A 13,731-nucleotide genomic window follows, 5' to 3' on the forward strand; every position below is an offset into this window, starting at 1 on the left:
AAAAGAAACATCCTGGGGATGAAGATGACAAAAATAAATCCAAAATTTTGCTTTCTGGCACAGGGTCAAGAACACGTTACATAGAGCTTAACCGACAACCTGATGAACTTTGCAGCTGGATGGTGTAATAAGGATTTGAGCAAAATTGGCTGCAGTCTGCCCAATCCATCAATGTGCTTCCCTAATACAAACAACAGATGATTTTATCCAAGTATGGGATAACACTCAAGATATTACAGCACCTTACAATTTCTGTTTGTGCTGTTGGTAATGGGATAGATTGAACAGTGAGCTCCCAGTAGCAATTCGTCCAGTTGAGACTAACCATAATCTTGAGAGGGATCAGAATCCACTGTGAGCAATCTGTGAACGTGTGCTCAAAGGTGAAGAGGGTAGGGTGATTCAAAGGGTACCTCATGAATATACACACAAACGTAGGAAAATACGGGTAGGCCTATCAGCTTCCCCCTCCCCATAGGTTCTGCTATTCAGGTGACCATAATGTCCTCATTCCCAACGTATTCCCCACTCCCAAGAATTACTGATGCCCTTGTTAATCAAATTTACCCACAATGCATCCTGTGAGTTACTAACCAAGGCAACTGGTGTTCATCAGCCACAGAAAAACTCAAATGTGGTTTCCTGAAAAATTCCTTAAAAACAAAACACAGCAGACGTGGTAATCAGAAAGCAGGAAGGCAGAGTTCTGGTTATTCTTGAGCTTCCTTCCTTATTGGGCCCGTGTACCAAAGAGGTGGCTTGGTACCATATCATCATTACCCAGAACCCATTGGGATTGTGCCATCTTCACATTGGAGTGACTTGGCATAATCCCATTTCGCTCCATATCTGCTCTAAAAATGAGTTTTACCACAACAGAAAGTTGTTACCAAGGAAACTATTTAATAGAGTTTTCTACTTTCATTTAATAGATCCCCGCTCTGCCAACTCTAATTTAAAGTAGTCATACTGCGAATATCCTGAGGGAAACATTCTTAGGGCATTACGTGGAATAAGATTGTTTAGAAAAAAAAAGGATTATGATTTAGTTACATATTTGACACTAGAAATTGTCTCCCTCAACCATCACCACCCAATAAGATCAAAGTCCATTCTGTCATTGTTGACTTTTGACATTAGAAGCAACGCCATTCATTTTTCTTTCTGGAACAATATCAGCAGCACACACCTCAGTATGGCAGCCTGCATGGCTTCCCAAGTACACGTGTCTACTTGTAGCTGGAGATAACCGCAGTTTTGTCTGCTTGCAAGAACACTGCATTATTCTGGATTTACAAACCCACAGTACCCTGGCAAATAAATACAGGCAGGTGAGAACAAGTAGTTTTCATAAAATCCCCAGGTTGTTTACTGAAGCTATGTGTGGTTGAATTGAGTCAAGGAAATGCAAAAATTAAAGAAAATTAGGGTCCTTAAAAACAAACATTGAAGAAAGTTGAACTAGATTTGGGAACACTAAAGAACAGCAGCTACTTAATACATTGTGTAAATGGTAGCATCCTTATTCGAAAATGTCTTTTGTGAAAATGCACTGTGGGTTGTAACTATCATGATTGGAAGACAAATCTCACAGCACTTCAGCCTCTCTTGTGAGGAGGTGGCTTTCACAGGTCCTTGTGGCATCTGTTCTGCAATTTAATGCGACTTAAAAAGGGAGGAAGCCCATAAATTTGCCCCTTCCCCTTAAAAATGAACACCTCCTTTCATTTTCTTGCACAGGAAGCATTGCTTCCCAGTCAGGAAAAGACTCAGCAGCAGTCCCTTTATTTTCTTCTCCTGTGAAGGGTTCACATGTTTAGAAGCACTGAATGTGTTGTACGCCACTCTCAATGTTTAAGTTGTTGGTTTTTATAAAGAATACAACTACAGAAAATAAATTATGTGAAAATCTTACTGACTGGCTGTATCAACATTGATTGTTCTAATTGCAAATTTCTAAATTGCTCAGTATAGGCTTAGTCCCAAAAGAGAAGGGCTTGGAGTCTGGCAATGGGATATGCCTTTGTCTTGAAAAGGGAAGGGTGAGGCTGGAAAACTCTGCACATTGACAAGGATCTCCCCCTGCTAAAGGATGTGATTTTAAAAGTAATGTTTGTTTCATCACTAACACAGACGGGGTACCAGAAGGAAATCACTTGCTAGTGCATTACGAACTAGTACCAATGTTGTAAGGATTAAATGTTAATTTAAAACTAGCCCTTGTTCTGTGGTGCTGCTCACAGGAACAACTTGTATTCATATAGCATGTAGCATTTATATGAGCTGAAATTACGAGGAGAATTTTGACAATTTAGATATTGTCAAATGGGAGCTAAAACAGAGAAGCAATATCATATCAGATAATTAGCATGTGAAGGGTCAAATAATATCAATAACATACAAATAAACAAAGCAGAAGTTGTCAATTAAGCCCTTCCAACATGCTCCAACACTTGATAGGATCATGGCTGATCTAATTGTAACCTCAAATCCACATCCCATCTGCCCTTGATAACCTTTTATCCCCTTGCTATCTACCTCTGCCCTAAAAATATTCAAGGACTCTGTTTCCATCATCTTATCAGGAAGTGTTCCAAAGTCTCACAGCCCTCAGAGAAATAAGTTTGCCTTATATCTGTGTTAAATGGGTACAACTCCACTTTTAAACACTGACCCATACTCTAGATTCCACCACAAGAGAAACATCTTTTCTGTAACCACTCTGTCAAGACTTGGAGACTTTTTTTATGTTTCAAGTCACCTCATACTCTTCTAACCTCCAGTGGATACAAACTGAGCTCAGCCAGGTAAACCTCTTAGGATAGGAGTTCCCTGATTGTACCAGTTTAACAGCCCCAATTAGGGAGCCCTGGCTGACAGATATAAACAGGAGTGTCAGAGGTTCTGTTCACTCAGAGCTGGCTCTGAGGGGGCTGAATCAGTGTCAAGGATTCTCCACCTGTAAATAAAGAGTGACTTAGTAATGGGATATTAGCCTCTTTGGAGTTATTTCACCTACTCTGGCCCTTTCCTCATAAGGCAACTACCCAATCCCATTATTAGTCTAGTAAACCTTCTCTGAAATGCTTTCAATGGACTTACATCCTTTTTCAAGTCAGATGATTTATATACAGTACTCCAGACGTAATCTCACCACTGATGGTCTGACTGTTGTATTTAATTTAACCTTGTAAATTATATTACTGTATTAGTTCTCCTACTTACTAATCTTTTGTGTTTCATGCACAAGGATTACCAGATCCCTCTGCATCCCAGTGGTCTGCAATCTCTCTTCACTTAGATAATACATTTTCTTTCTATCCTTCCTACCAAAATGGACAATTTCACATTTTTCCATATTTTATTCTATTTGCCACGTTTTTGCCCCCTCACTTAACCCATCTATATCTTTTCTGGAATTTCTTGCGTCCTCCTCATAACTAACTTTCCTACCTATCTTTGTGATGTCGCAAATTTGGTATCTATACTTTATCTACATTCCGCTCATCCAATTCCATCATTGTCCCAGCACTGATCCCCATGGCATAGCGCTAGTTATATCTTGTCAACCTGAAAAAGACCCGTTTTCAACTACACTGTAAGCTCGCTAACTTTATATCCATGTCAATGTATTACACCCTAACAGTGAGCTTCTGTTTTCTGCAATATCTTCTGATACAACACTTTATCAAATGCCTTCTGGAAATCCAGGTACAGCCCACCCACTAGTTCCCTTTATCCACAGAACATGTTACCTCCTCAAAGAATGCCAACAGATTGGTTAAACATGATTTCCTTTCACACAGCCATGTTGACACTTTCCAGTTATAGAGTCATACAGTCATATAGCATGGAAACAGACCTTTCAGTCCAATACATCAATATGGTCCAGATATCCTAAATTAATCTATCCCCATTTGCCATATTTGGTCCATACCCCTCTAAATCCTTCATAAACATATACCCATCCAAATGCCTTTTAATTGTAACTATACCAGCCTCCACCACCTTTTCTGGCAGCTCATTCCTTACATACACCATCTTCTGCGTGTAAAAGTTACCACTCAGATCCCTTTTAAAGTTATGATCACTATCCCTAAACACAAGAAATAGGAGCCCATTCGGCCCCTTGATCCTGCTCTGCTCACAAAGATCACCTGATCTAACTGTGGCCTTATCTCCATTTTCCTGCCTGTCCTCCATAATAAGACCATAGAGTAAGACACAGAAGCAGAGGTAGGCTATTTAGCTCATTGAGTCCATTTGCCATTCAAAGAACCATGGCTTACCTTATAATTCCGAATTCTACTTCCCTGCCTCTTCTCCCTAACCCTTGATTCATTTACTGATTAAAAACGTGCCCATCTCTGCCTTGAATATACTTAATGACCTTCTCTGTAGAACCCTCTGGTGTGATGACTTCTATAGATTCACTATATTCTGAGAGAAGAAATTGCTCTTCTTTTCTGTCCTGACAGACCCCCTTCCTCTGAGATTACATGTCCTGGTAGTAGACTCTCCTACAAGGCGAAACAACCTCCGTACATCTACCTTGTCGAGTCCCTAAGAATCTTACAGGTCGTTCTGCTATAACGTGACAGCTGCGTTCCTCTGCAGCCTCGCATTTTAGAAAATTGCACTGTAGAAAATCACTATAGCCATTTAACAGGAAGTTTGCGCCATCCAAACAAAGTTACAATTCATCAAGCGCCAACTCGTGCTGACAAAACGCGCTTTATAGCAGAACAACCCGTATATCCTCAACTCCCTTGTCAATAAAATAAATGCTATTTTAAAAATTTGTTTCTTGCTCTCTCACACACACATCTCCACATTATATTTTAACAGTTCACTTCAATTTTCTGTTTTTCTCACGCATTTTGTTACCATTGTATTTTTATTTTCTCCCAAACTGCCTTCTTCCTGCTCTCCCTCTCTCCACACTAATAGTTCAGTCTCTTCCCTAATAGCTCTCTTTCAGTCTCTCTCTGTTCTATTGAACAGTTTGATTTCTTTCACTCTCTCTCTCTCAGACAATTCTTTGATCTCTGGCAATCAGTTTTCCTTCTGTGCCATGTGCTCCCTGACTGTCCTCTTTAAGACTACTGTCTGTTTAATCTCTTATACTCTGTCCAACTGTTTCCTCTAATTCTTTTATCATTTGTCATCGTCTGTCTGACACGCCCCTCTATCAGTTCTTTCTTTCTGCTGCCTCTCTCTTGCCCCTGATGTCAATTCCCTTTCTGCCTATCAACTCAAGATCCCCCACTTTCCTCTGACAATTCTGTTCTAGAACCCCTCCCAGTTCATACGTACACCAGCTCAACTGCCCTTCACCTTTCCCATTATGAAAGAAACTGAGGGACGAAAGAAAACACCTCGTAGGAAATGTCTCATGTCTCCTGTGTGCCCAGAGGCTGCCAGAGGGGAATGTTTCTTAATTGTAGGATTGCCCTGGAGAGCTAGAAGGTGGGTAAAACAGGCTGGTGACCCCACCCATCAGCAGGAGAGACCTGGTTAGAGAGATTAGCTGAGGGCTTAAATGGATTGTGTGAAGCAGCTGCTGATCTTCAATCTTTTTCTGCTGTATCTAGCCCTCTGCCAGGACATGCCTGTAGGGACCGTCAATCCGCGCCGTCATCACATCTCACGGAGGAGTGTGCTGGACATTGCGTTTGTGCTGTGGTGCTACAGGAGCCGCTATCAGTTCTCCATTTACAGTGTGAATGGCTATGGGTGCTACTGTGGGAAAGGGGGTGATGGGGTGCCACTGGATGACTTTGACAACTGCTGCTTCAATCATGACTGCTGCTATGAGGAAGCCCTGCAGGCATCCTGTGCCAAAGGCACCAACGTCTACTTCAAGCCTAACTACTCCCTGTGCAAAATGGGCAGGGCAGAGTGCCCCGATGGCTCAGATCCCTGCTCCAGTGACCTCTGCCTCTGTGACAAGCAGTTTGGGGAGTGCCTGACTATTGCTACCTATCGAGAGGAGTACTCTAACTACCAGCAGAAGTTCTGCACTGAGCCCAAGAGGAAATGCCCGCAAGAGGAGAAGATTGACATGGAAGGGGACACCAGAAGATAGAACAGGGGCCTCACCTGCCTCAGTTGGAATTTAAGAGTCTGTGTTCCTTTATAAAACACAATTATATTCCTGTTAAACTTTATCAATGGGCGTTTTTGCCTGACATTTACTGCAGTATTAATGAAATCGGTTCTTGTGGGGTAGGGTGGAGAGTGAAGGGGAAGGACTTAACCCTATTTTGGTATGCCCTCCCACTCCTCCCCTATTATGGGGTAGGCTGTGCAATGTAGCTCCTCATTGCCAGGGAGTGGTCCATCTTTAATCAAGGAGTCGATATCTCCAACCCAAGCAGCATTGGTAGTGTCCCTACATCTCAGCCAGAAGGCCTAGATTCAAGTCCCATGAGCTCAGGAGTTGTGTTATAACATCCGTGAACAGGTTAATTAGGAAAACATCTAATTAGGAAAATACCAAAAGGAGAAACCAGTAAAATTGTCAACTAACACATACAAAATTGACGACCAGTGGATTTATTTTCAAGAATTGCAGTTTTTATTCCCCTATTGCTTTCTTCCCCTCTGGGATGAGCGGTGAAACCAAACTACCTCATGGAGAACAGCTGTCTAGATTTCTGCTTCCCTTTTTGTGAGAAAAAGTGCTCCTTAACATCATTCTCAAAGACCTAAGATGCCTGAGTTTAAGCAGCCAAAGAGAGTGAGGGATTAGGGGTCTTGTGGTACAATGGTAGCGGTCCATTACCTCTGAGTCAGGAGGCCCAGGTTCAAGTCCCACTGCTCCAGAGGTGAGCCTTAACATCTCTGAACTGGATGACTTGGAAAATACCACAAGGGTGGAGGATCAGTACAATGACCAAGTTGTCATGAACCTCATTAGTGTGGACACTTAAGCGCTTAGCCGCATTGACTGGACCTGCTCTCTACCTCAGAGCAAAACAAGCCAGAGCCCCCTGAATTGGCACCCTCGGGCCCACAGGATCCCATTCAAAAGGCAACTGCATCATATTCCACGTGTTGGCCACGGTTGCTATGAAGAACGTAGCAACACAGAACAACGTGGCAACGTAGTCATGGAAAGAGTAGCATAGCAACAGCAAGATGAGCAAGGCAACATAGCAACACCAGCAAGCTGCTGGTATAAGCTGTGTAGTCTGAGATTAGTGTGTGGAGAAAGGTAGCAATGGGAGAAACAAAATGAACCCAACCCACTGGTAGAGGAAGCCAGCTGCTAAAACAGCATGTGAAGTGGAGGCAGCAAAGGAGGGAGATTTAACCCATTTACTACCGTCCTAGCAGGTGCCTGAGTACAAAGTAGGTACCATGCAAACTGCAGTGTGTTCTGTTGTATTTCCTTAATATTGAAGAGCTACCGCCTTACGTATCAGTTTTTATTTTAAAAGAATGCCCTTTCCCCTCAGAAACAGAGGAGTGGGTATCAGTTTATGATATCATGTTATTTTTAGACATCAATTTTCTCCTGGTCGTCAGCACCCACCCCCCCCCTCCTTGGGTCTCTCTTCGATTGTTTTTAAAGATAGTTTTAGCACAGAAGGTGTTCGTACACAAACTTAATGGTGGCGCTAATAAATCATTTATTTTACCAGGGCTGAGAGCTTTTTGACAAAAGCAACTGCTCGCAAACACGTCAAGATGCTTGTTAGCAAACGCACACAGCACTGCCCAACTCAGAGGCTGTGACAGGCTGTCAGTCAGATACACCGCGCGGACAGAACTCAAGCGAAGCTCAGATTCACCCAAAGTACCCGATCAAAATTAAAGTGAGCATGTAGCACTTTGTGATTCTGTTGTGCAAACCCTTCCTGGTCACTTCTTTAAACTGCAGGACCTGGGGACAGCCAGACTGATGAAGGTGACATCTCTGGCTGGGTCAGCATTTAGTGCCCATCTGTAATTGCACCTTGAGAAGGTGGGGGTGAGCTGCCTCCTTTAACTGCTGCAGTCCATGAGCTGTATGTAAACCCATGATGCTGTTAAGGAAGGAATTGCAGGATTTTGACCCAGCATCTAAATTGACATGAATTAGTTTTTTTTTCTGCTGGTCTCCAGTCTTTTCCTTACATCTGTCTCTTTCTGTCCTTCCTCCTCTTCCCTCCCCATTCCTGGTATCTGTATCCCACTGCTCCATTTACTCTCATCGTCTATCTATCCAGCATCACAATCTGAACCACAACAACTCTTTGCCTTTAAATAAACATTCTCCCCATTGTTTGCGTGTGAGTGGTTGGGATTTAATGCAAGGTCTGATGCCTCATTTATAGATGTATATATAGATTCAAGTACAGTGCTGTTGCTGTATTAAAGACTCACTGAGAGCTGGCTGAAATCCCAGCAAGGCAGTTCGAAGAATTGGAGTTTGTTTCCAAATACTGAAATTAAAACATTGATACGGGACGAGTCAGATTGTTGTAAAAATAGACTGGCTCGCCAGTATTGTCTGGAGTAGAAAATCGCCTCTCTCTAACCTGCCTGGGCCATACGTGACTCCAATCCAACTGATCTCCTGGATCAGCTTACTAGGCCATTAAATCAGGACAAGAGAGATTGGTAACAAATGCCAGATTGAGATTAAAACACAGTCCACAAATACACAGAGTGAGGTTTTAAAATAATTACCAGTTCCATTGCACAGAGATCGGCAACTGCGCCCAGCGCATTATGGCACAGTTCAATAATTTCTACACTATCTTTAAACTGTTCCTAAGCTGTCAAGACACCTTCCTCCACATTCCTCCTCACTTTATCCACACTGCTTCAAAATCAAGATTCATTTACATTAAAGATGTTCATCCCGAGCATCAACGTCATGGTAATACCATTGGACTAGCAATGCAGAAACCCAGACCAATATTCTCCAGAAACAGGTTCAAATCCCAACATGGCAGGTGGGGAATTCAATAAAATCTGGAGTGAAAGAGTTGGTTGAATGGTCACGTTCCCTCACCCAAAGACTAGTTACGCCAGTGAAATTTGACTCTGCAGAAAGCAGTCGAGGCCAAAACATTGCATGATTGCAATAAAGAGCCGGGTCTAGTATTCAGGACGAAAGTGACCAGAGGGTTTGAGAGAAAAGCATAATGAACGGCAGAACTGGCTTTAAAGTCCACTTGGCTCACTAATGCCCTTTAAAGAAGTTGCTCTGGCCTACACATGATCTCAGATCCACAGCAATGTGGTTGACCCTTAATTGCCCTCTGGGAAACTGTAGATGGCCATATCCCGGGACACACAGATCTCAAGAACAAATAAAAGATGAAAGAAAAAGGAGTTTCATGTTAAAAAGTTGTTATTTCTGTTAGTGGGTGCTTGCTGCATGCAAATTGGCTGCATGTCAAATGTATTTAATTGGCTGTGAGACTCTTTGGGACTTGCCGTGGTTGCAAAAAGTGACAAATGCAATTTTGTTGGAGCAAATTACTGCAGAAGCTGGAATCCATGCTGAAAACAAAAATATGCTGGTCAGGCAGCATCAATGGAGAGAGAGAGCAAGCTGACGTTTCAAGTCTAGATGACTCTTCATCACAGCAATTTGGTTTTCGCCTTTATATTTTACGTATTTTAAGTTTGAGATGGTGAATGAGTAATAGGAAATTCCCAGTGCTCTCGTCCACTCTGGGTGTGCCCTGCATCATTTCAACCACCACTGATTTGAGTTAAAAATAACCTCCCTTTGAGGTTCATAATAATGATTTACAAAAATCAGACCAGCAAATTTTCTCACTGCAAAACCACAACTAAATCTGAAAAATAACAAATTAGACAACAAGTAACCTGGTTTATACTCATTCTCTTTTTCTTACCTTCACTTTTCTCTGCACCTCTTATCTAACAGTCTTGTCTCAATATCAACTCCAGCCCAGAACTCAGAAGATTAGGAAGTGCAGTGACATAACTCGACTCTGCTGCTGTCCACCTGGAGTAACCCCCTGTTACCGTGGTCTTACCAATTAGCATGCGTATAGTGGTGCCTCAATCTACACCTGAAACCAGTTGCCAGAACCCAGTTTTCACAGCAAAATCGGAAAACACAGGTGACTTACTGGTGATGGTTAATAGAGAGAAAGGAACCCCCATGTGGTGATGTGGTGATGGAGACACAATGCTCAGTTGAGTTCAAGATATACAAAGAATTACAATGAAATCAGGATTCACATCTTGCCTAGAATGGGGGGGGGGGGGGGGGGGGGGGTGAATATAGAACTCTGTCACCATTGCTGAGGCGAAGAGTATTGCAAAATGAAGTCAGAACAAGGAGAAAAGGAGGAGAAGAATGGGGCAATAGAGCAAAGAGGAGGAAGATATGGTCATATATTAATATGAAAATTAGGGTAGAAGCTATCTCTTGTAGGACAGATGGACCAAATGGCCTGTTTCTATGCTGTAGACTCAATAAAAACTGGATCCCAAGCTCAGCAGGATTCTAAGGCATGTCCCCAACCAACAGTCACAATGCTGCAATAGGAAATCCAAAAAGAGGATGTCTTTGAAGACTAAATTGGGTTGAACTCTCTGATTGGACACAATGATCACATAGCTTCAAACCATCCCACAATTGGTTGCCTGGCACCTCCAAATGCCAAAGGCCCTACCTTCACATACTGATGAACAGAATCATATCATCCCACTGGATGATTCCAGATGCCAATCAAGCAGCTATTACACCCCCATTTTAATATTTATATTCATTACATTAAGTATATTTAATTATATTGTATGTCACTGTTTTGGGCTCCTCACTTTAGGTTGGATTCATTGGTAGAGGGTTGCTTTTTGGAGTGGAGGCTTGTGACCTACGGTGTGCCACAAGGATCGGTGCTGGGTCCAATGCTTTTTGTCATTTTTATAAATGATTTTGATGTGAATATAAGAGGTATGGTTAGTAAGTTTACAGATGACACCAAAATAGGTGGTGTATGGACAGTGAAGAAGGTTACCTCAAAGTACAACAGAACCTTGATCATATGGGCCAACGGGCTGAGGAGCAGCAGATGGAGTTTAATTTAGATCAATGTGAGATGTTGCACTTTGGTAAGGCAAACCAGGGCAGGACATCTACAGTTAATGGTAGGACCCTGGGGGTGCAGGTACATAGTTCTTTGAAAGTTGAGTCGCAGGCAGACAGGGTGGTGAAGAAAACATTTGGCATGCTTGCCTTCATTGGTCAGAACATTACATTTAGGAGTTGGGAGGTCATTTGTAACTGTACAGGACATTGTTGAAGCCACTTTTAGAATACTGCATGCAATTCTGGTCACCCTTCTATAGAAAGGATGTTGTTAAACTTAAGAGGGTGCAGAAAAGATTTACAAGGATTTCGCCGGGACTGGAGGGTTTGAGTTAGGGGAGAAGCCGAATAGGCTGGGGCTTTTTACCCTGGATCGTCAGAGGCTGAGGGGTGACCTTATCAACGTTTATCAAACCGTGGAGGACATGGATAGGGTGAATAGACAAGGTCTTTTCCCCAGGGTGGGAAGTCTAAAACTAAAGGGCATAGGTTTAAGGTGAGGGGGAAAAGATTTGAAATGGACCTGAGGGGCAACTTTTTCACACAGAGGGTGCTGCGTGTCTGAAATGAGCTGCCAGAGAAGTGGTGGAGACTGATACAAATACAACATTTAAATTGCATCTGGATGGGTACACGAACAGAGCCAACTGCTGGCAAATGGGACTAGGTCAGATTGTGATATCTTGTTGTCATGGACGAGTTGGACTGAAGGATCTATTTCCATGCTGTGTGACCCTATGACTCTATAATTGGATTGGAAACAGTTCAGTCACTCAGCTGACTCATATATTGAAAAGACTGTCATTTGAAGAAAGATTGAGCAGGTTGAGCCCATGTCCACTTGAGTTGGTAATCTTTTTGATACAGATATCATTCTGAGGGGTCTGGATAAGGTTGATAATGGGACAATATTTCTCCATGTTAGAAAATCTAGAATTAGGAGGTACAATTTAACATTAATGAGTCTCCTGTTTAAGACAAAGATGAGGAGGAATCCTCTTGCCAACAAGCAATAATGGTGAGTCATTGAATATATTTAAGGCAGAGTTTAACTGATCAACAAGTGAGTCAAGGGGAAAAGGCAAAGATGCAAGGAAATACAGAGAAGAACTGTACTCCTGCTAATTTTTCTAGAACTGATTGTTGTGCCTCTTGCCCTGTGCAGTTTAGAGAGCACACTGGTTAATACCACAGTCAGATCAACCGGGTGATGAAGCAAGCTGAAAGGAACAGGCCAGCCACCCCTGTTTCTATTTCCACTATTCTTACCAAAAACAAGTGTTAAAAGAGATTGAAGAAACAAATTTCTATTTTCCTCTGAAGTTGCCCCAGGATTTAATATTTCTGGCAACCCTAGGTCAACCCACAGCAGGTTGGCATCCCTGAAGATGTCTATCCATATGATAGCATTCAGGATTCTGAAAGAGGTTCAGTAATAGCTGGAGAAACTCAGCAGGTCTGGCAGCGTCTGTGAAGAGAGATAGAGTAACAGTGTTTCTAATCCAGTGATCATTCTTCAGAACAACTCTGAAGAAGGATTACTGAATGGGAAATGTTAACTTTGCTTTCGCTCTCGACAGATTCTGCCGAGTTTTTACAGCATTTTCTGAACTTCTTCAGCATCTGCTGTTCTTTGTTTTATTTCAGGATTCTGAATCATTGTTCTCAGAGTTGAGTCAGGAGTCACAGAGTCATACAGCATGGAAACAGACACTTCGGTCCAACCAGTCTGACCATAATCCCAAACTAAATTAGTCCCACCTGCCTATGCTTAGCCCATATCCCTCCAAACATTTCTTATTCATGTACTTACCTAAATGTCTTTTAAACATTGTGACTGTACCCACATCCGTCACTTCCTCTGGAAGTTCATTCCACACAGAAACCACCCTCTGTTAAAAAAAAAATTGCCTCTCATGTCTTTTTGAAATCTTTCTCCTCTCACCTTAAAAATATGCCCTCTGGTCTTGAAGTCCCCCACCCTTGGGAAAAGACACCTGCTATTCACCTTATCTTCACCTCACGATTTTCTGAACCTCTGTAAGGTCACCCCTCAGCCTCCTGCGCTCCAGTGAAAAATGTCCCAGCCTATCCAGCCTCTCCCTATAACTCAAACGTAGGTTAAAACGTAGGTCAATGTCAGGGTCTGGCAAAATATCCTGGAGGGTACTGCCCTTTGTGTTGGGCATCTTGCACTCGGTTGCGTGTTGCCACTTCTTACTGAGAAGATTGTGGGTGCAAGGGTCACTCTGGGATTCGAGCACAGAAACCTAGGAATGATGGTCTGACGCTCCTCTGCACTGAGGGGCTGCAATGCCAGGAATGTTATTTTTGATGAGACATTGAAAGACCACATCTGCACTTTCAGGTGAAGTTAAAATATCCCACATCACTGGTCTGAAGAAGATGAAGAGAGTTCTAAGGAGTCCTGGCTGATATTCATCACTGGTCTGAAGAAGATGAAGAGAGTTCTAAGGAGTCCTGGCTGCAAATTCCTCCATGGCCTCTGCTATCCTGATCCAACCTCCTAACCTCCTCCAAACCCACAAACATCCAAGCTTTCTGCCCTTTCCTAACTTTGACCTCTTGTGTTCTCACTACTGTTATTGTTTGACCATTGTCTGACCGTTGCTGTTTATGGGAAGCTTGCTCTGGGAAAATTA

At 42.6% G+C, this 13,731-nt stretch overlaps 1 protein-coding gene across 1 annotated transcript; it reads left to right on the forward strand.

Annotated features, from left to right (window-relative positions):
- The first annotated feature begins 3,975 nt into the window (after positions 1-3,975).
- Positions 3,976-6,116, forward strand: LOC122541712 (basic phospholipase A2-like). The gene has a single exon (XM_043678602.1). The coding sequence runs from the start codon at positions 5,543-5,545 to the stop codon at positions 6,086-6,088; it is 546 nt and encodes a 181-aa protein (XP_043534537.1). The 5' UTR covers positions 3,976-5,542; the 3' UTR covers positions 6,089-6,116.
- Positions 6,117-13,731: the final 7,615 nt, after the last annotated feature.

This window comes from Chiloscyllium plagiosum, chromosome 38 (genome assembly GCF_004010195.1).
Source record: "Chiloscyllium plagiosum isolate BGI_BamShark_2017 chromosome 38, ASM401019v2, whole genome shotgun sequence".
Classification (NCBI taxonomy): Eukaryota; Metazoa; Chordata; class Chondrichthyes; order Orectolobiformes; family Hemiscylliidae; genus Chiloscyllium; species Chiloscyllium plagiosum.